The sequence below is a fragment of the Pezoporus flaviventris genome, unplaced genomic scaffold (assembly GCF_033815535.1).
Source record: "Pezoporus flaviventris isolate CSIRO_AGI_PZ_B2104156 unplaced genomic scaffold, CSIRO_AGI_Pfla_v1 ptg000045l, whole genome shotgun sequence".
NCBI lineage: Eukaryota > Metazoa > Chordata > Aves > Psittaciformes > Psittacidae > Pezoporus > Pezoporus flaviventris.
Window position 1 is genome coordinate 12,310,088 of NW_026892593.1, and position 27,345 is coordinate 12,337,432.

Here is a 27,345-nt window from a genome sequence, read left to right on the forward strand (position 1 = left end):
GGCTACAGAAAAATGCTGCTTTCTGATAGCTCCTACTTCTCTGTGTATTACATTTTGCTTTATTGTATTTTGTTTGTTTGTCTTTTGAAAGACAGTTTAAGTTTTGTCAAGGACAGAATTGTTTCTGGTTTGTTGGTAGAGTTCTCAGCTCCTTGGAAACCAGCATTGCTGTTGAAATGTTGGTGTGTGTGAGAATTTTGGGAAAAGTGTATGACCAATGAAATGAACTGTCCAAAGTGGCAAGGACAAAACATAAGGGAAGGAGGTGATTTTTTTTTTTTTTTTTTTCTTCTTCCAAAAGCTGATTTGAAATGGCACAAGAGATAAACACATGCTAGTTAATTTTCAGATGATACAGAATTGAAGGCAGTTGAAATGTGTAACCTTGAGGACTGAAGAAAAAGGAACGGGATGAATTGGTTCAAAATGTGGAGTTATTAAGTATGTTAAAGAACTTTAACTTACACTTCCACTTAATGGGAGTTAAATGTGGAGAGACCCAGTAACAAAAACTAGAAGCTAACTGCTTGAAATGATGACAGGAGAAAGACCTTGCTATTTTAGATAATGATAACCTGGATGAAAGTGTTAGTTTTGTAACACCTGTTAGGAAAGATATTCCTTGTAATACATAACAGAAACATTACTGACATTGTATGAGGACTGTGTAAGAACTTTTTCTGATTTCCAATTCTGGCTGCCTTGTCTTTACAGGAAAAAAAAGCAAATGAGCACAGGTGGAAAGACAGGAATGGCAGGAAAAGCAATGGAGTTAATGGCGTTAACTTTTTTCTTGGGAGCAGACTGGGATGCTCTCTCAACTTTATACCTTGTTTAGCTGAAATCTGAAGAGATATGTGACTGCTTGGTATTGTAAGTGAGAGCAAGTGTCAAGCTGGAGAGGAATGCTTAATTCTTTTCTGTTATACTGTGTGTTGACAGAGGGATGAAAGGTTAGGAGCTGATCAGGGTACACTCTAGACTAGCAACTAGAGGAAATATCCTGCCTATATGCAGAGCAAAGTTCCGAGGCAAATTGAGCTGGATCGCCTGTATAGGGAGGAATGGTAGATGTAATGAGTTTTAAGGTGAGACTTTGTTTATGGCATGATTACATGATTGGTTATGATGACATGAGTAGACCTGATGACTTGATTATTGCTGCTGTGTTGTTATGCAGAAATTGCAGTCTACAGAAATTTGTGAAGCAAGAGAAGTGCAACACCTCCTGTCTATCTTTTAAACTATTGCAGTAGTATTCTGTTTATTTGTCTTTTGGGTTGGTCTATTTTTTTGTTGTTGTTTGGTGTGGATTTTGGTGGTTTTTTTTAACAGTAACATGACTGGAGGAAGCTTAAATTTTGCTACCTATATAATGTCAAGCATGGGCTTTTTTTTTTGGCCTTCTCCATGGTGTTTTTCATACTCCATTACTAGTTCTTTAAATATTGTTTACTTGTTTTTGAACAGCTTGGTAAAACCAGGTTCAAAGCCACCTACAACTCCAGTGAAACTAAAGAAAGTCAGCACCTTCCAAGAATTTGAAAGTAACACGAGTGATGCTTGGGATCTTGGGGATGACGATGATGAACTCTTAGCAATAGCTGCTGAAAACTTAAATACAGAAGTGGTCATGGAAACGGCTCACAAAGTAATTGAGAATCATAGCAAGCTACAAGAGCAGCATAAATTTCAGGAAGAACATCTACAGGAAGAAAAACAAGTAGAATCTGCAGAATTGACTTCGATTGCATGTGGTGATAATAGGCTTGTTAAATCAATCAGTGAAGGTCATACATCGAGCTCATCAGGTATGTTTAAAAAATGAAAAAGATGTTGAAAATCAAATGAGGGGACTACTATTTGCTCTTTAAGACATTAACCCCTTCCCAACCTTTTCATAGTACCACAGGAAAATAGTAGTAATCAATATTGATTTGAGGGAGGCACTGTATGCCTTACTGAACTTTAAAGTATGTGTGTGAGAAATACAGGGGTGAGGGAAGGATAATTAAACTTTTGTGTTTTCAGCATTATTACATCCTCAGTTTTGGAAGGAAGCTGCACTACTGAATGCATTTTAATAGTTAACTGCACCAAGTTGTGTGTAGTTAATAGTATTCCTACCGCTGTGAAAATTTCTTATTAAAATACTACTGTATAAAGCATATTCAAAAATTGGAGAAAAACATGCATGTGAATTGGGAAGTTCATCCTTTATGTGATCTGTTCTGTGGTATATGTATAAACTTTAAAGTAAGATTTTAGAAATCAAAGCTGTTGGTCTGCTCCCTAATTGGTGTGGTTTAATTGTGGAACACTGCTTGGAAGAGGAATGCTCCTCCTGCTAAATCCAAATGATTTGAAGTCCTAACTTGTGCTATACTTGAGTTTACCTAATTCTATTTTAAATTTACAAATTAAATTCAAGTTATGAGTAGCCTTCTCAGTAGCTGAGGCTAACTGTTGTGAATCTTTTTCTCTTCAGATAATGCTAGTGAAAATACTTCCATGCAGAGATCACAGTCCCTTCCACAAACTTCCACCCCTCCCTTGGTGAGTGGAATGGCAGACTGTAATACCTCAGTTACTCCTGCATTAACTGAAAGAGAAGCATCCCGATTAGACAAATTTAAGCTGCTACTTGCTGGCCCCAATACAGATCTTGGTGAGTATTTCTCATAGGAGCTATGAATTACATGTAAATTATTATTTAACTATATATTTTCTGTTTCATGTACTGTTCTGCCTGATGGTTTGTTGAGTATCTAATCCTTTCAGCATTTAGAATTGATCTTGCAAAAGGCAGAATAAAATTGAATGCTTGTTGTATTCAGGCTTGTGATACTCAATTTGTGTACATCCTACTAATATGTAAGGTGTTAGTTGCCTTTTTGTTCTTTTCTTTCTCACGTTATTTTTTCCTACTGGGCTAACCTCTGGAGGAAAACCAAACTATAATTAGCTGTGTTTAGTGTTAATACCTGTTAATGGAACAGCATGTAGTACAGGAATGATTCTCACACTTAGGAATATGGATATGAAAAATGATGAGGCGTGGAAGTATTGTTGCTTGTCTACTCGGCATTCATGTTCACAGACTGATACAGCAGTAGTTCTGTGTCTCATCTGTGAATGGTGACAACATGTTAATGTGAAAACAAATGTTTTGTCAGATAACTTGACTGTTCCCTTTGTGCACTGGATTTTCACTGCTGAATAGTAAATACAAGTGCTGAGAGAATATCACAGAATCTCATGGCTTTGTCTCCCACACTCTTAAGGAAGGAAGTAGAAATTGCATGTTTGCTGTTCTTGAATTGAAGGTTTCCTGCTCAGTAGTGGTCATGAGAAAATCAATCTGAGACTTCAGTGTAATATAGTCCAAGTTGTATCTTCCTTTCCGTGCCCCCACTGTGTGCTGTGTCTTATTGTGAGATTGATGCTAGCGAAGTAGAACTATGGAAATAATACTAACTAGATGAGACATATCACTTCAGTGAGTTAGACATTCTTATAAATTGCAGCTCTGAACAAACTGAGTTTTTAGAATAAATTACATGTGTAATTTGTTTTATATAAAAACATTTTATATAAGCTTCAAAATGGTACTCAAGTATCGCTTTTTCCCCTTTGATCTAACAGATGTTATGAGCTATGTGATTGTGACCGACATAAAAGCTCATAACTTTTCAGAATGTCGTAATAGCAGAAATCTTTGTTACATAAGGTTGGAAAGTCAGAAGGAAGATAAAGTTTGATTTTAAACCTATCCATTTTGCTTTTGCTGTCCTATTCAATGTGAATACTTTCTCAGTAAATCAAATTTAGCGATTAAAGTAAAACATTTTGAAGGGAATGCAAGAAAATTTCCACTTTATTAGGAGTGCAGTCATCCTGACTGTGGTGAGAGTTTAGGCAATGTTATTTAAACAAACCATGTTTGTTTTTTTTCTGCATTGAACTTTGTAAATTTCAAATGGAAATGTGCATAGGAATACAAAATTTGAGGATGTTGCTCATAAGCTTTCAATATTCTTTCCCTATTACTATATATATTACTAATAATGCCTTTTCTGTCTTAGTTTACAGGAAGCTTGGTTTTTTTTTTCTCTTGCTGTACAATCTGTAATGAGTACAGAATTTGAAACTGTGTGAATAAGAATTTTAAGCCCAGTTTTTATTTTTTGATATAAATGTATTGACTTTTGTATCTGGGATATATCCAATAGCATTCCCTAATATATCTATCAATAATACAGGAACTTTCTTAATGGAAGGGTTGAACTCTTTATTGATGACAAGCAAACTCGTAATGATCATCAAGTTTGTAATAGTAGGTCATATGTGGTGGTAGTTCTTGGACTACATTATATGGACCTATTAGGGAAAGTGTGTGTATGCATATATATATGTGTGCAAACATGTATATGCATGTGACCATATGTATGGTTCATCAGAATCTGGTGTGTGCATGTGTGTATGCATTTTTGAGAGATGTTTGGTTTAGTTCTCTGTGTTACAATGAAGACTATGTTTAGAAAGGTTTCTTCATGTACAATGACAGTACTAGAGTGTGAAACTGTCGTGTGCTCTGTGGTGGTTTGTTTCAGTTTTTTTCTTCCTTTGTGGGTTGGTTTGTTTCTGATTTTGTTAGGATTTTTTTTGTTTTGTTTTTTTTGTCCCTTCATAGTTATACTGAAGGTGGACTAAAGGTAGAACTAGATAACGGGCTCAAAACTGAGATTTGTGGTGAGTAATGAAGGGACAGGTAGCTGCTCTGCTGCAGCTTTGCAGCTTGCTCATTCTCTGTGTGTGTGATGTTGTGGTGTGTGTGACGTGGTATGTGTGAGTCTTTGTTTTGTGTTAGATCCACGGATAGTTTGGTTTTGTTTCTCATGATGAATTGAATTAGTAAGTAGTTGTCTTGGAGACATTTTAGCAAGTGTTTCTGTTCATTTCTGCATGTAGTAGTATTGGTTTTGCTTGGAAGTAGTAGAAGCAGAAGTATTTCTATTGACTTTGTTTTCTTGGCATAATTTTGCGTATTATTGAAAGAGATTGTGCGACTAGTCCTTTTTCTGCATCCTTTCAAAGCAATATAAAAATAAGTTAATCTGTGGAACTGAAACAGTGTCATGCACATTTTCAGCTGGGGTTTTTCTCTTATCATAACATGAGAAATCAACATGGACTAAGAACAAAATAATAAAATGACCTTGAAATCCTTTCAGTCACACTTGAATAATCATTATCCTATAAAGACACCATAAAATGCATTGTTAGTCTTCTATGTCAACAAAAGGTTGTGAAAGAGTGTGTTCTTTTACAAGAAAAATCTCAAAAAGATGAATTGGGCATATAGATTTGGAAGTGAAGATTATTTTAGTCGTTGAAGTCCACCAACAGATTTTGGAGTTGGGTTTGCTCCGCAAGTTGGATCTTACGAAGTTGTGGAAATAGGTAGATTTCATCAACCCCATAAAATTATACATTGAGCAAAAAAATATACCAGGTATAGACTGTAATTGGGATTTGAATCCCCATGTAAATATTACATAAACATGTAATAATAGAAGCATTCTCAAAGTTTCTCTGTACAGTTTTATCCAGCAGATGTTTACATACACTTATGTACGCTTTATCCAGCAAATGCTTACACACACTTGATTTAACAGGTCAAGGCGCAATCTGAGAACATGAACTAGGAAAGGAAGGAAAAAACCCCACCCCAGAATTCTAAGAACATGAAAGAACTAATTCTTTTAGGTTAATTAACACTTATTTATGAATAAATAAACTGTAAATAAAAGCCTATTTCCATGTCTCAAAAGTGCCCTTAACTAATTTCTAACATTTTTGTAGAGCTGAACTAATAAACTTACTGTTGTAATTTATAATTGCCCTTGTAGTTGTTCCGAGTCTTCCCTTAAGTCCTCCTAACACACTTTGCTTCTCTTTCCTGTAGGCATTTTTGTTGTTTGCATGATAAATAGATGCAAATAATATGCCTTATTTCCATTTGGCATTTTTTTATTTGACTATTGGTATGTTATTACCTCTAATATAAATAGGGAAAGTAGAATATTAATTGAATGTCAAGATTAGTTAGCTATATGAACTCCTCTTGTAGCTCTTATAGAAATGTTACTTCTAGGTATATGATTTGTGCCACAGGAGAGAGATATTCAAGAGCCCTGCTGGTATACTCTCAAGTAGTAATATAATGCAAAGAATGGGAAGAATAATCTTAAAATTAAAATTATGGAATGAAAGCTGCTAAAGTGGCTGAGCTGTGTTATAGCAAGAAATGTGGGCTGGTAGAAGGAGCCCGTTGCAAGAAGCAGTTTGGACTTTAGGACTGACCCCTGTAGAGAGATCATATAGAGGCATACTGGGTGCACATTCAGGAGGCAGGATAGGACTAGAGATAGCAGTACAGATGTGTTTAGTAGACAGCTGAAGAGTAGACTGTAAGGGCCTGTGTGTCTGTGTAGCTTCCTTACTCCTGGTACTGTATGCCAACTTATTCAGAGGGAACAATTTACACTAGTTGTTTTGTGCAATCAACCTGTGCTTATGCTTGCCTCGCAGTCAATTTGGTGTACATTTACTTCATTTTGGGCCTTGTCTTTCCTTGTAATGGACCTTGCTTTACTGAATGAGATGGGCTATGTTCTTGCAGAATCTTCTGTAAATAGCTGGTTGCTTTAAGAGGATGGGAGGGGACTGTAGGGGGCTTTAACAAAGTGGAAGGAGAAGGTCTCTGTGAAGAAATTTCTTTCCTTCAATGGGCCATTTTTTACGTATTTAAGAGGGACACTACTGCTACAGGTAAAACACTGTACAAGATACTTTAATGCTATTAGATTTGTTAGACTTGTGTTTTTAGGAAGCTGTTTGCTGTGCAAAGACAATGTAAGCAAATTGTTGATAAAATTGGGCTGACTTATAGCAACAAAGTCATCTTGTAACCTCAACATAGTAGATGTACAATAGGTTTTGTAACATCAATTTAAAGAATAGGCTGTTAAAACAGTTTGTTAACTCCCTATTTATCTTAAAATCAAGTAATTTTCTGCCCTTTTTTTTTCCACACATATAGCTAATGGGTATGTAATTGGGTGTCAAACATGTTTATTTAAATCGACAACAACCAACAATAAGCTTGGTATAGTGTGTTGTCTTGATTTAATGAAGCTTCATAACATTGCCATGCTGCTGTTATGCAGCCTAGCACACAGATATAATTTTTCAAAGTTAAAACAACTTATTTCTTAAGATGTAAAGTTGTTCTCATGTTAAGTTGACTTTTTTACTTAGTCACAGCGTATTCCAAGTTGAACAAAATAACAGATTGATGTTTTAGAATACTGCCTTGGTAAAAACAATGGAAGGCCCTGTAGAAGCACCAATGAGAATGGTAAAGCATTCCTATCGTAAATCTACTCATATTGCTGTATCCTGTATTCAAATTACAAAGCTCTATTTCATTGAACGTTGTAAAAATTCATTTATTTATCTCTCTCATTCTGATAAAATCTCTTAAAAAGAAAACCTTTGCAGAGAGCACCACAAGCTGCTAAGTGGGGTGCTGTCTCTTAGCAAGTCCTTTACTAACTATAGAAGTAGTATGTAATGTGAAGTCTTACAGAATATATGAAGAATAGCTGAACCTTTGATCTGATAGCAAAAGTTAATTACATAATTTTGCACAAATTACAAATGGTGTAATCTCAGATTATCTCATAACAATAGAGGTTTTCTCTGTGTACTATAAGAATTCTAGGGTGGTTCTCTAGAAATGAAATTTAGAAAGAAAACTTATATGTGTTGTCTTATCACAGTAGTCATCTATAATGTTGCAACAGCATGAAAAGTAGTATTTTCCTGTTTGTGCTTACAGTTGTTTATACATTCTAGATGTATATTAAACCTGATTAAACAGTAATTATAATCTTGTTTATTTATGGTTCATAAATATAGTAGTCTGTAACAGCAGTATATTATGTCCTTTAAAACTGTCAAACTGATGTTATTGAAAATTTTCAATAACTTTATAAAATGCATTAATTGAAATGAACTTGATTAATTTTGTACCCAGCTTCATTAATTTTGCTGCACTGAACTGCATAGTGATTTATCTCTGTGCTTCTAGTCCATCCATGTCATTTAGAATTTTATTGCCCCCTGCAGTTTCCAGTTATCTGCAATTGATCCTGTTAGTGCTTATTCTTCTTCCAGTTTGTTGTTATATAGTATAAAACGAACATGTGTCCTACCACTGCTTCATATGACATGCCATTAGTCATATCTTTTTAAATTAGTATCACTGAAAGGTGTCCTTACTGATTCCTGTTGTGTTCTAGTTAACTTGTTACTTGCAAAACATGCTTGCTTTTTCAGTTAATATAGTTAATAAACAAGACTAATAAAAAAAAGTCAGTACTCTACCAGTAGGTTTTGGAACTTGGTGCTAAATATCCATAAATGATTCCTTATGTTTGGTTTTTGCAGGGTTAGTATTTTTGCTGCTTTTTTTCATCTAATAGTCCATCTATCAAACCCATATGTCTTCAATTTAATGGCAGGAATGTTGTGGAGGACTGTATGAAAGGCCTTATGGAAGAGCTGTAGTTGGAATCAATACTTTCAAGAGAAGAAACTTTCATTTGCTTTGTTTTCTTCTTGTCTTTCTGTCTTTCACTGTTGTCTTAACAAGGGTTTGTTAATTTTGACTTGAACATAGACTCCTTCCTGTTCCAGGTTCCAAGCACAAACTATCATTGAATTAAGTTTCTACTGAAAAAAAAAAGACTTTAAGATTCTACAGCTGCAGATTTATTAACAAGCAAAATAATATTCTCCTTTTCTCAGCTCTGAAAAAGGAGTCTGTACCCTAAATCTTTGCCTTTTTTTTTTTTTTTCAGTCAGGAAGTTTGGTATTCAAGTGTGATTTAATGAACTGTTATGGGAAGTGGTGGACTACACAGGCCTACTTCTGAGGGACTAGGGCTCTAGCCCTAGCTCTTCTGGACTTCTTTCAGGAAATATTTACCTATAAATCAGTGATCTCTTATCTGATCTTCGTTAATACCAATTGCAGCAGTATGGCATAGAGAATAAAACTTCATTTTTGTGCTGAGGCACACAGAGATCATTAACCTTTGATTTGCACACCACTCAAAGAAATGTGCTCTAGCACAGCCTTTAAAAGTCCTATGTCATATTCATGGCAGTAGGTCTCCTTGAGTAAGAGCGGAGCTCCGTAATAATTCTGTTTCCGAATGAGTTTGGACCTAGAGCATTACAGTGGGACTGTAAGTTCAGCTGATGTGAAAGGATTATAAAAAAAATTCCCAAATTCCTGTGTACACACAGGATAACCTTGTTAGTTACCACTAACTGACATTGGAAAAAAAAAAAAAAGGAATTAGGCAGCATTCTACTACAAATTTCAAGATTATTTAATTAAATTCTTTTCATGGCAGTTTTAGTTTTAGCGGAGTTTTTAAGGGATCATATACCCTTCACTGTATTGATTTGTGATCAGATGTTCAAGACTCATTCTAAGCTTGAGCCACGTGGCAGACAATAGGATTCGGAGGAATATTTTATTCTGGATGAAATAGGAGAAAGAAAGATACTATATGATGAGTTATTCCTTTATGTTTGTTTTTTAATGTATTTTTCTTCAGTGTGCTATCTCCCTTTCTTTGCAGCTATTATCATGAATTTACACAGATACTGTGCGAAATCTGCATTATCATAGTAAAAGAGACTTGGGTGAGAAGTTCAGTGCTCCCTGTGGTAGTTAATAGTTATAGGCCTTTCAAAGGAGCAGCCTCTCCCTTGCTTTCCACACCATCGTGCAGATGACACAGCAGGAAACGAACTTACTAGGAATGTCATCAACAAGGCTATTCAGAACTTTGACCTTTCTATGGGCCCTGGGGCTTTTGAACATCAAGATTAGTAATTTACATGTTGCAATGAGTGGCATATCCTGCTGGTAAATCAGTTTAGCAAAGCTCAAGGAAGTATAACTAATCCTGTTTATTTTCTTGCCACCATCTCTTTCACTTTTAATAAAATAGAAAATTATAGTTACTTCCATAGCAGGAAATCCAGAAATGGAAGATTTATATAGAAAAATATATGTAAAGCAGTGACTGCCTGGGAAGGTGATCACAGTGGAGGATACTTCACTGTGTATGTTTGTGCTATGCTACCTTCCTGATACTGATTATTGATTAGATATTCCCCCACATGTTTTTTATCAATAAGGGACAAATGCTCTAGAGATGTAATTCATGTTCACAGTTGACTGAAAAAACCTTATGTGGATTAGAGCTCATGGACTGGGCTTTTTGTTAGTGGGGAAAGCTGTCTATTACTATTTCTTGTGAATAACTGCATTAATTTTGTGGCTTGGTAATCTAGACATCTATCTGTTAATCCTGATTATTTTAATTGTGCAAGAACCAGTGTTGGATTACATTTTGAATGTAGATTTTTTTAATAGTCTGTTTTGTAGGCGTCTTAATGACAGGGAGCTTTAATATTATATGTAATAAGTCATACAATTTCTTTCCAAACAGGAGAAATAAATACTGTCATTTCTAAATAAGTGGGAAAATTGTCTCCTTTAATTAACTGGTACTGTAAGTGGTATTTCCTATATTCTCTATTTCTGTATAGAGAGATACCTTAGTTCTACTTGGAAAGTTTGTTAGAGACTGAGTGGCTTTAATGTGAAAATAAAACCAGTTTAGGATGCACAAAGAATTGAACGTTATAGGAGAGCTATGAAACACTATAATGCCATTTAAAATCTTATGCTGGCATAGCTGTTCTCTATTCCTTATTTTCATAATTTACATTATTGGCTTCACTTTTGCAGTTCTTGGTGGTTTTTTTTATCTTTTGCCTTAGTTTTCCTAATCTTCTGTTCACTTGCTTTTTTTTTTGTAACTTCTAAAACCAACCTCATCTACATTTGCTTCTCAGACTTTCTCCATGAAATAGCAGACAAGATGTTCTTTCCTGTTCTTTTCTACCAGAGGTCCTGAAAAGTGTTTTACCCTGTAGTTAGGACACTAGATTAGGCTTTATTTCCTCTTTTCTGCATATATTCAGACAACTTTGCTCCATTGAGATGATTAAGGACAGTATTTGGTTAAAAAAATTAATGAATTGCCCAACAGAGCTATTACTCATTTTGGAATCCAGTTGCTGCAGTTGCCATAGTAATAACAAGCCCTTTATTAAAGCTATTTTCTATATGTACTGCCTGTATTATAACATGCTGTTGGGGGAGCTGCGGTTCTGTGCATCTGTGCTCTTGACAGAATTTTCCAGCTTTGTATAGTTAAATTCTCTAAGGAATTTATGTTATAGGAACATAAAACATGTAAATCTAGTTTATCATATCTGTCATGGAGTTGTTCATGCAGGCCATCACTTCATGTAGCCATTTACAGTAATCTCAATGATATAACAGCTGTATCAAGAGTGAATAATACATACTGAGAAATTTTGAACTCCTTTAATATTTCTTGGCTTATTTTTTATTTATTTGTAACTGATAGAATGATGAGCTTGTAGTTCCAAGAAAAATACTTGTAGTCTTGACTGTTTACCCTCATGTGTTTCAGGCTTAATGGGTAATAGCTCGTGGGGTTAGAAAGTTGGCAATTTAATGGCGTGTTTTCTTTGTAGAATGCCCCCTGAAATATTTATGGAATATAAAGACTCTTTAAATCTACTGCAGTAAAAGGGCACTGTCTCAAGATTTCTTTTAGAATAATTGCTTTAAACTGTTCCCTCTTCAGAGAGGAAAAAATGCATATCTGATTGTGTTGTAGTAAGGTAGATGAAACAAAATTTTCCAAAATTACTTGAGTTATATCAATTTGAAGTATTTGCATACCACATTATCTCTTCATAATAAGATAGCCTAAACCAACAATGTTTCTGCAAAAAATAAATGCTGCCTCCTAAGCGGAAGTGACAGTTAGCTAGTGTTAGCAAATGGAGATATTTTTGGTGTAAAACCCAGAGGGGTTTATAAATATTTTGATATTTATTGTTCATAGAAGTATATAAAATAAGGAGACAACTGAAAGACGGAGTAGCGTTAGGGTTCAAAGTGGTGCTTCAGAAGGTATCTATTCAATCTGGGACAGAGCTTATAGACAGGGTTTTACAAATACTGCTTTTGGATCTGGCTAATTTCAGCTCCAAAGCAGTAAGTTAAACTTAATTCTGTGCTGGCATTTTTAACAGGTGGTCTTGTCTGGGTAAGAATGTTTTATAACTGCTCATTTTCAAAATAATTGTGCTGGAATTTTAAGAAAACATTAATTGTATTGAAGCAATGATATTTTTTTCAGTACTGTCTTGGGTGAGAATGTGTGTCTGATTTGTAGGTGGCATTAAAACTCCTTTGTAGAAATCCTGTGCTGCAGAGCATGTTCTTCACCTCATAAGTAGGACATCTAATTCCTTGGGAAATCTACAAGGGGAAAGAGTTGGTATAATGACAGTAAATTGAAATTATGCTTTGACTATGGAGAATGTAACATTTCAACCAATGCCAAATAGTTTAATGGTTAATGAGATATTAAATAGAGGACAAGTTTCAAATATAAGTGCAAGTACATGCGATGCCTTGATTTAAAGTATTGCAAACTATAGCATAGACATATTTAGTCAACGGGTTTTTACAACACAGAAATTTCCAAGATCGAATCCTTCATACCTGTACTTCTAAACTACAATCTGTGCAATAAAAAATAATAAATGTACTGTGTGGTTGGAGTGTATTTGTACACTACCACAGCAGGAATATGATAGCTTTAGATTTATTTTTTATTTGCCACCAATTTTGTTCTTTCCTGTTTGCTTTTATTAAAAACAAAATCAAGAACACTCTAATAGACAAGGACTAATCTAGGAAAAAAGGCATCACAGGTATGGAAAAGCTGTGAGTAAATATAAAAAAAATAATCCCCCCCCCAAAAAAAACCCAACCCCATCCAAAACATAAAAAAAACCCAAACAAACCCCCAGACAAACTTACCCAAACCCCCAAATAACCCAACAAAACAAAAAACAGCAAAACAAAACCCAATCAACCAATGAGAAGCCCCCAGCACTTTAATAATGCAGGTCATCAGAAGTATTGTGAAGGGGTATCAGCTTGGCTTAAGAGATTGTTGCTATTGAAAACAAGGGGGTAACAAAGCAGTAAAGTTGAGAGGAACATTTCTTTGGAAGAAAAGCTAAAATTCAGCTTTTCTTTGGTGTGAAATATTAGCTCTTCCCACTGTTGTGTAAACATTTATAGAAATCAGTTTGGAGGAAATGGGTAGTTAAGAAAAATCCTTCTGTTCTCCCCAGTTATAGTTTCATTTGGATATGTGCTCTAGGAATGTACCTCTCAAAGACACAGTATCAAGTAATTGAGTTTTGTAACCATCCTTTGCCTTAATTATACAATAATAGATGAGTAAAAATGTTTCAGAAATTCAGGGGGCGTTGGGCTAGATGAGCTTTGAAGGTCCCTTCCAGCCCAAACTGCTTACACGATTAAATATAACCTGCACCTTAATTTTACCATTGAATGCTTTTTCTGCATTTGGTGGTGTATAGACAAGGTTATTTGATGACTCTTTTACTTTCTATGGATCTTCCTTACTAAAAATGACCTAGAGTAAGAGTAGAGTGCTCAACTGTTATTATCTTGTTGGAAATTTATCAGAGAAGTCTTGTACATTGTGTATCAATGCAAATAATATATATTAGGTTTATACTAAGCATTGTAATATATAGTACTTAATATTATTTCCCTTCTTTTGGATGTTATACAAATCTCAAAGAACTCAAACTTCAAGGGCTGAGTCAAACAGCAAGGGTATTTTGGTATGCATGCAGTTCCAGCTGTGTCATAGGACTGTCTGTATTTCAGTTTACCTGGTTCACCTTAGCAAGTTATTTTTGGCATGTCTTTCCATTAGCTGGCATTTGTCCTTTTGTTTTGTGACTCCATTGGAATAATGACCCATGTTGGAGAGGAAAGGCAAGAAATTTCTGGAAAGAAAAGAACTGAAAACTTCTGCTGGTGGACAGGTTGAAGAGATACCAGATTCCCCATGTAGAAATCTGACAGAAGTTAGCAAAGTAGTACTTCCTATTCCACAGCCTCCCCCATTCTTTTTCCCTCTCTCCACCCCTCCGCCCCCTCCCCCCTCATCCTCTTTGTGAAGATGTTGCATCTGTGGATGTAGGAATCCTCAGCACAGGAAAGACATGGACCTGTTGGAGTGGGTCCAGAGGAAGGCCATAAAATTTGTCAGAGTTGGAGCACCCTTCCTGTGGAGACAGGCTGAGAGAATTGGGCTTGTTCAGCTTGGAGAAGAGAAGGCTGAGGGGAGACCTTAGGTTGGCCTTCCAGTATCTAAAGGGGATCTACAAGAAATCTGGAGAGGGACTTTTTACAAGGGTGTGTAGTGATAGGACAAAGTGGATGCCTTTAAACTGAAAGGGGATAGATTAAGATTAGATAATAGGAAGAAGCTCTTTACTGTGAGGGTAGTGAGACACCGGAACAGTTTTCCCGGGGAGGTTGTTCTGTATCCCTTGAATTGTTCATGGTCAGGTTGGAAGTTGTCCCTGCTTGTTGCAAAGGGGTTGGGCTAGGTGGCCTTTTAAGGTGCTTCCAACCCAAACTGTTCTATGATTCTATGACCTTAGTATTTTAACTTTGAGATAAAAATATCAGAATGATTTAATTCCCCCTTCAGCTCTTTTTTAAATTAAGACTTTGGTGTCTTAAGATAACATGTGAACTTAGATACTTGCCTGCCTTGTCACCAGAAGCATTTTTATTTTATGCTCTAGTAGTGTTAGACTAAGTCTTCTAGGGGTAATTTTTGTCCTGCTTTTATAGTTGTTGTTGGGAAGGGCAGGGTTCTTTTTCTTTCCACTTGTTTTGGTTTTGAATCATCAAAGGAAAGCATAATGTGAACTGATGCTTTAACAGCAGCGATGCATAAGGGTCAGACTGTGCTTCTGGGGTGATAATTATGAAAGCTTGCTATTGCATCTGACGAATTCTTGCATAGCCTCTTTCAGTTGTAATGTGTGCTGTTTGTCGCTGGCAAAATGCTAGCTGACCTCACTGTAGTGAAAAGGTAGGTCCAGAATTTTATATTGTTTTTGGAGTAGTGTGAGATCCTGGAACTTTGGAGTCCCTTGACAGAGGACAGCAGTCAGTGATGGCGCAGAGATGGAATTATCACATATCCAGGCTAATGGTTTTCGATGGAATTGGCTTAACTCTCAAATATGAAATCATCTATCAAACAGTTTCCATCCTGAAAGTAGTTGCCCTACAACTCAGAAAGCAAAACCAAAAGCACTGAGAAAATTCAAGAGACTCTGTGACATGACAGTAGAGTAGGTTTATATATACTTATATATTTTAAGTATAATAAGTCATTAAATACAATATTAAATGCAATATTAAATACAAAGTTCTGTATCAAATAAGGAGAGTAGAACAGAATTTAAATCCTATCAAGCTAAATGTATGGAAGTGTTTTTAAAAGAGAGTTCGAGAAAAAACTCGCAAAAGGTATAAAAACTAGTGTTAAATGCATTTTCTCAAACAATCCAGGCTCTCAGCATGGAAGAATGCAGGCACATATTAATCCCCAAGGCCTACATCATGGGAAGCTAGTCAGAGGATCTGTTTCACATAAGTGTTGTGTTATACACAAAGGAGAAACATCTTTGGTTTACATTTTTACCTCCATGTCTGGTGCTGAGATTTTTATTTTTTTCCAGAAAGAGCAGCCCTTTGAAACCCAGTCCTACAGGATATGTATGGTATTGTCTGGAATTTTGGGACAACCCAGTCTATTCCTAGTTAAAAGGACTAGGAGACTAATGTCAGGAATGAAAAAGTATTTCTTTTGAAACTTGCTGAAATAAAACATTACTCCTCCTTTCTCTTTAATTTTCAAAACATGACTCCTTAGTTCAGTGAGTTCTATAGGTGTTGTTTATATTTAGCCTAGAAACTGAGGTTTCATTTCAAATAGTGTTGTAATTTAAATTCTTTGGCAAAACTATCTTTGCCTCATCCTGAATGTAGAAGGAAAGCTCAGCTGCATCACAGGATAGAAAGTTGGACTAGAATATACTATATTCCAGTTTGCTTGCATTAAGAAATAAGTTACTTAAGAATATGTGGAACTTTTGTCCTGGGTGGTTTGTCGCTGATTCAATCATATGTTCCACATTTCTGATTCTGACAGTGGATTTGCATCTTTTCTTGGGTTTATGCTTGGGTGTTTTTTTTACTTTGCATAGGTTGGTTTTAGAGGTCAGTAGCCATGTTTGTGCATAGATTCCTATTTGGGATGAGTTAAGGGAGGATTAAAAAATACAGTAAGGTGAAAGATTAGTATTTAATGGGTATAGAGTTGACAAGGAGCAATTGATGTTACTTGAAAGTAACAAATGTAGTTTGGGTTGCAACTTATTTTTTGTTTTATGCATTTACTATGCTTATTACGTAATTTGTAAATGGTGTGCTGTGTGTAACAGTAGCCAAAACTTAAAGCAAAATGATTGTGTAAGGAAGTAATAAACTAACACATATGATCCCTTTCCTTTCAGCCAAACTATGAGTGACAGAGATAGATCAGACCTGGGAAAGCATACTTGTTCTTAAATACAGATTAATGGAACAGTATGATTCACAGCTAGAGATCAGTTGCGTTTGAAGACTTGGGGCCTTCATTGTTATTAAATCATCACTGGAGCTTATGATCATGTTCTTGAGTGGAGGAGTTATGCATATGTAGTTTATAGATGTTTAGTTAAGGCAGATATTCTCTTTTTTAGTCCATAAACTGTATTATACTATATGGTTGCTTTACCTTTACTTGTTCTGACTGATTCCTGCCTTTTTGGATTTTAGAAGAATATAACCAGTGATACAGTTACTTATGATTTAGTGCTTGATAGCTTGGGAATTTATTTGACATTGGATTATGTGTGGAATTGAAACTTGTTTCAGGGAAGTTAGGTCTGCAGGCATATATTTAAGCTGCTGACTGCCCTGCTCGGAGGCTGAGCTAACTCCCTAGGGCATGGAGAGCTACTGGAGGCAACACGAGAAATTGCTGAACATAACAAACTACAGTGTAAGAAACTAACAGAAGTTATAGATAGCACCTAACAAGATGCCTGGATTTCACAAGTGTTAAAAGGGGAATTGTGTGAGAAATGTCCAAACAGTGCCATTTCATGGGGAGGAGGAGCCCTGGAGCTACTTTGGAAGGTGCAGCGTGACAAGACCAACAGTGCCTGGGTAATAATTTCAGAAATGCCAAATTTTGGTTTAGCTATAGTGAAACTGGGACCAGTAAGGGAAGAAGTAATTGGAGTGGTTTGATAATTTTGGGTAGAGAAGAGGAGATAGAAGGGTGGTGGAAAAAGAATACCAAGTAATGGGAAAAAAGAGTAAGGTATGTGACTTGGTACTGGGGGTACCTATTGGGCAGCTTGTGCTGGATTATCACAGTTTGAGCCTGACAAACTGAACCTGTTGACACTACATGAAACAAATCAAACCTGTTTTGCCTGCCAGGAGGGCTTAGGGGAGAAGGGCTTCTTTGGCTGGCAAGGGGCACCTGGGTTGGGTGCATTTAGAATCCTGTTATCACTGCCTTAGTGCTTCCAGGTCTGTTGTGGAGCTGCTACTCTATAACAAATGGATATCAAAATACCTGAGTTATGGTGCCTCTGGTCAGTCATTACTAATACTGTTAGACTGGGTGGTAGTTCTTACTTTTGATAGTCACTGAGAACTTGTAACATTAGAATTGTCTTGTCTGCTTTTGTAGACTAGAAAATTGGAATTTCATATAAACCGGATTAATGGATCTATTTTATGCTTGCTCTGAGAATATTGCTGAAGTTGATATGACCTAAAACTGTAGAATTTATGAGTCTACAAATGCCTTTTAATTGCAGCACTGTTCTTGATCTCAAACTTCTGTTATGAAGCTGTCTGTTTCCATTCTTTTGAATGCAGAGGTTTTGATTTAGCTTGAATTTCTTGGATAGAAGTCTGTTTAAGGACAAATATGAAGATTTTCTAAAGATGATCACTTAATACCACAATAACTTAGTAATTTTTCTATTAGGCTTTGTTATTAATTCTGCTGCTTACCATCTCTCCTCTCCCCATTCAAAAAACTAGTCCCTTAAAGCTGTCATTGTAAAGACTGAATCCCTGAGAGCCAAATAGGCCGTTCCAAATAGTATTGTACTCAAACTTTTGCTCTGTTTGAAGTGGCAGAGTTTTTCACCTTGTCCTGATATAAGAAAAAAAAAATCTAGTTTTCATGTCAGTGGTGTCCATCTGTTGTTATCTGAAACTCCTTGATGAAGGCTGTCCCTGTCCAGCTATGTTCTGTACTTCAACATTGCTGTGTGACATGGCAGAGCTATTAGCATGGTTTTCTTTGTCATGTGCATTCTTGGTTTTCTTCAGAATCCATTGGTGCCTTTTTTCCATTGCTCGTGACATCCCATAGCTCTTGACTTCATAACTGCATTTTGTTTTCTGTTGTGAGAGCCACCAATCTCTTTGCTGCTGTACTTGATGCATCTCTGTGCCCAAGCCTAGGGTTTTATTATGAATAGACAATCCTGGGTGCCATCCCCTATTGAGTATCAGTGAAATTTAGGAGTTTTTTGTTAATTTTTTCCCATTGAATCCCTTGTGTTTGCAGTGACAGAATACTCATAATGGAGTATATTTTTTGTGCTAGCCTTTGATACGTAGCTCAGTTTAAACTTCACCCTCTCTCTGTGTGTATAGACTGCACAAGTTCTGCTCTCATTGTTTCTTTGAGACTTCAGTTCACACTCCAACAGTATCATATTTTTTTAATGTTACTTGTCTTTTGGTCATCCTATATTCTTCCAGTGCCTATCAACTTGAGATGAAGAATAAGGAGGATTTGCAGTTATGCTTATAAGCATGCTTTTATGCTTCCTCCATCCATGCATATTTAGTGTGCGTGTACTGTGAGTTTCTTAATAGGTTTTGAAAGCATATGCTGCTGTTGCTTCTGTTCTGCTTAGACTCTAATATATTACAACTGCTTTTCCTGATTTTTATATACGTGTGAAGGGTATGAAGTATCTCAAAAAGCTGTGGAAGAATAATATATTTCTGTAGTAAGTTGCCAAGTGAGACAAAAAAAATTCTTATTTTTACAATACGGAGAGAGTAATAGAAATAATAGCTCTATTCCATAACTTTCAAGATGATGGTTAAAACAACATGGGTTTTATATTACAGAATGAGAAAACTGCTGCAATGTTACATATGATTTCCACTTGTTTCATAAAATACTTTCCTAAAGTAGGACAAATATTTAAAAAAAATATATCGTGAAAGAATGATCATGTTTGCAAATGCAAACTGAAAATAATGAAGACCATATGAAAAAAAACCCTGCAGAATTTGCTCTCTGGACTTCATTTTTAGAAGCCCTATCAGCAGTCTGGTGTTTCTAAATTAACAATGGAAAATAACCCAAGCTGTAGGGAGCATGACATCAGGAATAATTGTATCAAAGCATATACTTTGTCTTTAATGATTCTTGTATTTAAATGTACTTTGGTGGTACACTGATCCTCCACAATAGCTAGTCTCTGTGAAAGTGAATAGAACGTTATTATTCTGACAGTTCTTTTACAGGCTTTAGTTTATAGAAGGGTCATGAATATTTGGACTTTACATAGTTTTTCATTTCTAATGCTCTTTCTTATGTGTTTAATTTAAAACATCTGTGATGTGAATAGTTGCAGTTAAATTTATTGTTACAGTTTAGTATAAGCAGGAAAGCAAGAGAGCATCAATTTCTGGGATTATTCTAAGATAAAGAACAAAACCAGGTTCCTTTGAAAAATATCATAAGAAATTATTTAGATTTTTTTTTTTTAAGATACAGTTCTGTTTTAATGATTGCACCACTTTTTTTTTTATTAAGAATTTAAGGTTTTCTTAACTATACAGTGAATTCTGCTGGTCAGCAATGAAGACAGGTGTGGAATTTCAGTTGATGATTTGAGGAAAGATAAAGCTGAAATATATAGGGATGAGGACCAAAAAGGAGGAAAACAAAGGAAAAAGGAAGTCTTGAGAAGAGGTGGAATGGATAAATGGTACTCAGAAGTGATATGTAAATAGGAAGTAGAGGTTAGGAAATTAGTGTTAGAAGGGATGAAGGTTTTCTTTTGCTTATGTTGTCATGCATTAAGGAACCTTGATATAATTGAACTTTGTCATTGTTCTTACATTTTGATGTACTTCAGTCAGTGCTTCTTCTGAGGTACCTCTATGCTTAGAGAAGGGGAAATAGTTGTCAGTGCCTTGCCATATCTATATCTTCTCTGAACTTAAAATAGCTCTCAGTCCTGGGTTTGGATTTCCTTGACCACAAATACCTTGTGTTTTCTGTTTTGGAGTTGGAACCAGTAAAATGAGCTTAAATTTGTGTACTGCTTGATAGTGTATGTTTTACTTTACAGATTAAAGACCAGGCAGTAATCTGCCTATGATGATTATTAAAGAAGTACAGGAAGAATGGCAAAGATTACTTGCTGTAAATGATCAGCATGTTTGATAAGGATGGACTTTAAATGAAATAAAATGCAATCAGTTACAGTAAGTGTAGTTGTGTTATTAACTCTGTAGTATATTTAATCTTACTGTTGCCATAGATGTGGATAAGCCTCAAGTACAAGGAAATTCAAGGCTGGGGAATAATTTGTTTGCTGGAAATCAACTCAGTTCACATTTTATGTGGTGGTGTACCTTTTTCCTTTGGTATTTGGTAGTCTAGTCTTTGGATTGCCCAAGGTATATGACCGAATTTATCTTCGGTCATACTCAGTATGATATTCCTAAATAGCTATATATTCTGCTGTTTTGGTACACTTGCACAGAAATACATGCCTAAATGTAACCTGTAGTGGTAGGAAATAACCTTGACTTATTTATCTACTCTCCCTTTAACAGGGTGTCATTTTGATGTCCTTGTATTTCTTCTTGTATAGTCAAGAAATAAAAGAGTTCATTTAAAAACAAAACTACAAAATAAACCATGACTTCAAGTTAAAAACATCTTAATTTTTTTCTTTTTTCTCTGTGTCAGTAAATGTTGACTTTTTCAAGGGTTTGAACTGTTGAAGACAAACTTCTGTTAATGAAACTTATTTTTGTCAAATACAATAGTATTTTAAAGCTTAGAGGCAGCAAACAGTTTTGTTGATGTTATAAGAAAGTAACCCTTTTTCTTTAGGCTAGATTCAAGACTTGTGGTAGATGCATTCACTGATGTGATGACCGTTTAACATCTTCTTTCTTAGTATCTGTTCTTTTCCTCTGTTGTTCTGAGTTTCTGCTCTGTTTTGGTCCCAGTGCAGCATCTGGTCGCTTTTTTTGCTTGGATTTTGGTAACTTAATATTACAAAATCCAATTTACTGGAGCTTTTTGTTTGCTTTAGTTGATGCTTTTTTGAAAAACCTGAATTGTTAATTAATCTTTTTATTATTATTAACTATTTAGCCTCAGTACACTTTTAAAATCAGTTTCTTTTGTCTTGGAATATATTATATGTATTTTAAGTATTGCACTTGTTTCAGTGGACTGTGTTTTCATTCCTGGTTAAAAATAGTTATATATGTTCCTAGAAATAACTTGCTTCATGGTAACATACCACACCTAACATGATATTTTACATTTCTTTGTATTGTGGATGCGTATTTCTTTTGGAGTAATAGAAGGAGGGTGAGAGTAAGATTATGATGATGGACATTGCCTATAAGAGTCTTTGTCTTAACAAAAAATAAAGGCAGTATTCATTTATAAATGGCCAAAGTTAGTCATCATATTCACTCGGGATGTTCTTACTCTAATTACTTTCTTCTGTGCTTTGTTTTCTTGGAGTAATAGATAGACAAAATGCTTTTAAATGCCTTGTTGGAGTGTAGAATTTGGAAAACATAGGCATATGATTGAGACCAAATTTGCTGGAATATACATAGTTAATTCAAATATATAATTAACTGGAATAAGTATATACAAGGTAAAATGTAGAATTTTTTTCTGTATTCCTTAGCATGTTGGTGATTTGAACTTGTGCAGTATTAACCTGTAATTTCGACTTGGAGTAAGAGGAGAAAGAGCTACAAATAGATATCTCATAAAAATACTGTTTCTAAGGGACACTGTTATAAGCATATGAATTTTCTCTGATTTTTCTGTGTTAAACAGTTCTCACAAAAAATGTGCAAAGGATAGGTTTAGCTGGTTTGGTATCTGACAAAAGAAAGGAGTACGACATAAAGAATGAACATATAACATTGGATTAAATTCCAGTGTTCAGACCAATTATCATTCTATTTCTGTAACTGCAAATCTTATTTTTAATTAGGATCTGTGTAAACATATTATATGATAAGACTCAGGTTATCTTGCATATTAATATAAGACATGTATACTGAAAACTAATGTTGAGAAACACTTCAGAAAGTTACCTTATCACACTCAGTACCTATCATAGTATCCCTAGAGATAGTAATTTTTCAATATTTTATCGATTCATTAGAATTGCCACATAATTCTGATTTCATTAGATTTTATATGAGGACATGATCATTGTTGTAAACAACTTTGCGCTAACTTGAATGTATCTGTGTATAATATTTGATAGTCATTTCCTTAGTTCTCATGAAATACTTCTCTTTTAATAGAAGAATTACGGAAATTGAGTTGGTCTGGCATTCCCAAACGGGTTCGTCCAATTGCATGGAAGCTTCTTTCAGTAAGTTGTTTGGTTTTGGTTTTGTTTAGTTGTTTTTAATTTTCCTTCTTCCTTTGCATTTAGTAGTAATAGTTTTTGTTGCTTTGGTTTGCGTTTTTTGTTTTTTTTTTTTTTTTCCCAAGCATTACAGATAATTTTGCTTGAGTTGTAATGCATCAGTGATACTTGAAAACACTGTGTCCTGTTGCTGAATTGTAATGAAAGTTCTGTTCTTTTACTTGATCTCAAGATTAATTTGTCAAACTGAAAGGAGGGGAATGAGAGGTAGCAGTAAATCATGTCAGCTGTACATCTTTATTTTTCAAAGTGGGTTTCTATGAGAGAGAGGCTTAGGTGATAACAGTGGCCTCTCGCAACCAAGTTTGATGGAATGGTGAAGAGTTCAAATACAAGTACTTGCTTACAGTTTTCTCTAAAATAGGCACACAGTAGAGGAAATGAAGCCTATTGGTGTCCTGTGAAAGGCTTCATTCTGACTTCACATTAAAGTAACTATGAGAAAGGATTAACAGTGTACTAAGGAAAATCTGTGATAGGATCTCATGGGGTTTATGGCTGATTTTTCTGTAGTGGTTTAAAATGAACAAATCCGCACCGCAGTGGTCAGTTATATTGTGGCATTGGCTGTCCCGATGTCAGACCTGTGAGACAGTTCAGGGAGACAGCTAATTAAAAAACTAATCACCTTTTTGCAGTGTGAGGTTTTGGCTGGCTGAGCTCACTGAACTTTGCCCAGTGGTCACATGATTTTACAATGGCAGTAGCTTTGGGAGTAGGCTGACTGAAATACCACACAGCAGTTGCAGTCGGGCATCAGAGACAAGCTTGCAGGAATCTGGGATTCGCTGGGTTTGGTGTTACAGAACTGATTTTTTTTTTTTTTTTTCAAATCTCAGTATTTACACTATATTTAAAAATGTTCCTCTGCAAAAATACAATGTATTCCTCAGAGGAGTATTTTTCATGTCAATCTTTTCAGCTATGATACTTCAGATGGCAAACAGTTGTGTGTTTTAGCAGTTGTTTGTCTGCCTGTGGTTGGGAGAAGAACTTGTGAAGATGTTTGTATTAAAAAGAAGCAAAAATCTACTGCTGTCTACTCTCCAGAGGCTAGGAAAGACACTTCCTCAGCAAGTCTTTATGCATTTAAGTACTGTTTAAAATTCTGAGTTATACACACAACAGTTTAATGCTATTGAATTTTTCAGAGAGTAGACTTAAATAGCTTTGCTTTTTATAGAATAATTCAGCGGGGAATGCAAAGTATTTACTTCAGATTGACACTGATTTCCAATGACTGAAAGAGTCTCTCTTGCTGATGAGTTCTACTAAATTTGCAGCTTAGTTCCTTCTAATGCTAAATGCAGATGAAGCTTCTTAATGGTGGATATTCAAATATCCTGCTGTAATTGAAATTAAACTTGCACTGTACAAGTTATTTTTGTTGTGTTTCCAAAGGTAACTGAGAATTTGGTAATGAAAAGGACATTTTTTTCCTTTTTTTTCCGTGAAGTTTTAGGATGCCTCTTTGCAAACACTCAAAGTATAAAAAAAGAATATGGCTAACTCAAAATTGATTTTGAAATACAGTTAAGCTAATTCATAAAGATAGGTTAAGTTTTAAATCAGAGGACTGTCACTGAGGTTTAGAAAACTGGAATTATGCATAAGCTAACTGCAGTCACTTTCTTGCTTTCAAGTAAGAGCATGGGCTTTCTGTGAGATGCAGCTTCATTCCATAAGCTGATTTTAACTTAGTGTTTCTGAGATTCCCAGTCTAGAGAAATTCCTAAGAGTAGAGTTCCCTTGTTCTGTTGTTTTAACCGCTCCAGGATCCATTCTGGTTCAATTCTTACCTTCATCTGTGTTGCCATACCGCTGCAAAGAAACTGTCTTCAGGACTTTTGGATTTTACTTTAAGAATTACTTGATTTTTTTTTTTCCTTTTTTTTTTTTTTCCCTTGTCATCCAAATAGCTATATTTTGAAAGGTCTCAGCTTTTTTTATGTAATTCTCACGATGATTTATCTACTAAGTGTTCCTTATTTAGTATGTTTTGGAAACCCAAAGATGAGTCATTTAGGAATCATTAACTTTTCTATACTGTAACGCAGCAGCTGGATTCATCTTCTTCCTGAAGTGGGGAAGAAAAAGTGTTTTGGGTATTTGTGGCCATAAACTCCATAAGGCTTTTTTCTAATGGTAATTAATTTTTAAGTCACATTAGCTGTTTACCTATTGTTAACGTATGTCCCAGGTAAGAGGGAGTAATGTTCTTTAGTAAAATTCTTTAGTTCTAATTCTTTAGTCTTTAGCTCGATGAGAAACTTACCATGAGCCGGCTTCAGTGTGCATTCGCAGCCCAGAAAGCCAACCATATCCTGGGCTGCATCAAAAGGAGCGTGACCAGCATGAAGGAGGTGATCCTGACCCTCTACTCTGCTCTCGTGACACCTCACCTGGAGTATTGTGTGCAGTTCTGGTGTCCTCAACATAAAAAGGACATGGAACTGTTGGAACAAGTCCAGAGAAGGGCCACGAGGATGATCAGGGTACTGGAGCACCTCCCATATGAAGACAGGCTGAGGAAGTTGGGGGCTGTTCAGCCTGGAGAAGAGAAGGCTGTGTGGAGACCTCATAGCAGCCTTCCAGTATCTGAAGGGGGCCTACAAGGATGCTGGGAAGGGACTTTACATTAGGGGCTGTAGTGATAAGACAAGGGGTAACGGGTTAAAACTTAAACAGGGGAAGTTTAGATTGGATATAAGGAAGAAGTTCTTTCCTGTGAGGGTGGCGAGGCACTGGAATGGGTTGCCCAGGGAAGCTGTGAATGCTCCATTGCTGGTGGTGTTCAAGGCCAGGTTCGACAAAGCCTTGGGTGAGATGGTTTAGTGTGAGGTATCCCTGCCCATGGCAGGGGGGTTGGAACTAGATGATCTTAAGGTCCTTTCCAACCCTAATGATTTTATGATTCTATGATAATCTTTTGTGCTATGAGTTGCCTTGGGAAATAAGCATACAAAAGCAAAACTTTTGGTTAAATATCAGTTGCAAAACCAAAAAAGACTGGGAAACCAAAGAAACTAAAGCACAGTTTAGAACTAAATTAAGGCTTGATATGTTTGCCTTGGAATTATTCAAAAGTCTTAGCCAGTCATGCCCAGACTATGACATGTCTGGGGAACTGTGTACAGTTGGTAGTATCTAAGGCAGAAGGTGATAACCTTCTTTGTAAAATCAGAATTGAAGTTGGAATTTTTTGAATATGATTCAACAAATTGGACAGTTGAGATACTTATTATATAGAAGGTAAATAATACTAACATGTAAGATTAATAGTTTTTTGGAGGGAAATCATATGAAAATCAATGTAATGCTTAGGGGCTGTGGATGTTATGCATGTATATTGGTCACAGCATAGAAAAAAATTACATGATTTAGCTATAAAATATAGCAAAAATGTTAGGTATGCTGTACTTAAACAGCAAGCAGAACTATTCAGGCTCACTTTTCTTTTGATTAACCAAACTTAAGATATGGTTGCAACAGCCTTTGGAGGAAATTATTGAATAAGCGGATTAAAGTCTCCACCAGTTTATTCCTTGATATGTTGCAAGTCTTTCCTACTTTTAAAAATAAAACCTAATTTGTAAAGTGAACAGGAAATAGGACATGTCCAACTGAAAGATTACTTCAGTCTTTGAAACTGAATAATAGCAAAAAGGCTTGCTGAGAAAGTATTGATATCCTTCGAGCAATCACTTCTGATCTCACAAATGAATTCTTTTCTAATGGAACTAAGATATCCTAAAGGGGGGAAAAAAAACCACAACTATTGAGAATAAATGGGAGTCAGAATTCAATATTTAACTTAATACAAAACACTGGGACAGGATATTAAATGCCAGGATTAGCCTTGAGGCAAAAGTTAAGCTCGTATGATGTAAGGTACCAGATGTAAGTCCTAAAAGATATGGTTTTGCAAAAGCAAATACCTCTTAAGGTATCTGGAGTATAATATGATTTGTATTTACTCTGTTGTCATCTTAAACTAAGGAATTAAAGTATATGGGAATAACATTTTTAAATGTTTTTAATATAGAATCATAAATTGTTTAGGTTGGAGAAGACCCTTAATCTTAAATCCAGCCGTTAACCTAGCACTGCCAGTTAAACCATGTCCATAAGTGCTACAACTTCATGTTTTATAAGTACCTCCAGGGATGATGACTCCACCACTTCCTTGGGCAGCCTGTTCTAGTGCTTGACATCCCTTTCCTAATACCTAATCTAAACCTTCCTTGGTGCAACTTCAGGCCATTTCCTTTTGTTCTGTTAGTTGTTACTTGGAGAAGAGACCTACCCCTGCCTCGCTACAATCTTCTTTCAGGTAGTTATAAGAGAATGATAATGTCTCCTCTG

At 35.6% G+C, this 27,345-nt stretch overlaps 1 protein-coding gene and 1 long non-coding RNA gene across 3 annotated transcripts in view; one reads left to right on the forward strand and one right to left on the reverse strand.

Annotated features, from left to right (window-relative positions):
• The window catches only part of LOC133276571 (uncharacterized), a 787,535-nt gene that overhangs the window by 694,625 nt on the left and 65,565 nt on the right, over window positions 1-27,345 (reverse strand). The gene's annotated exons all lie outside the window — the stretch shown is intronic.
• Window positions 1-27,345, forward strand: part of TBC1D22A (TBC1 domain family member 22A) — a 169,894-nt gene that overhangs the window by 2,792 nt on the left and 139,757 nt on the right. For both annotated transcript variants that reach the window (XM_061467491.1, XM_061467492.1), the window contains exons 3-5: window positions 1,471-1,811; window positions 2,489-2,668; window positions 22,853-22,923. In XM_061467491.1, the coding sequence (XP_061323475.1) occupies window positions 1,471-1,811; window positions 2,489-2,668; window positions 22,853-22,923 (592 nt within the window). The remainder of the gene's footprint in view (window positions 1-1,470; window positions 1,812-2,488; window positions 2,669-22,852; window positions 22,924-27,345) is intronic.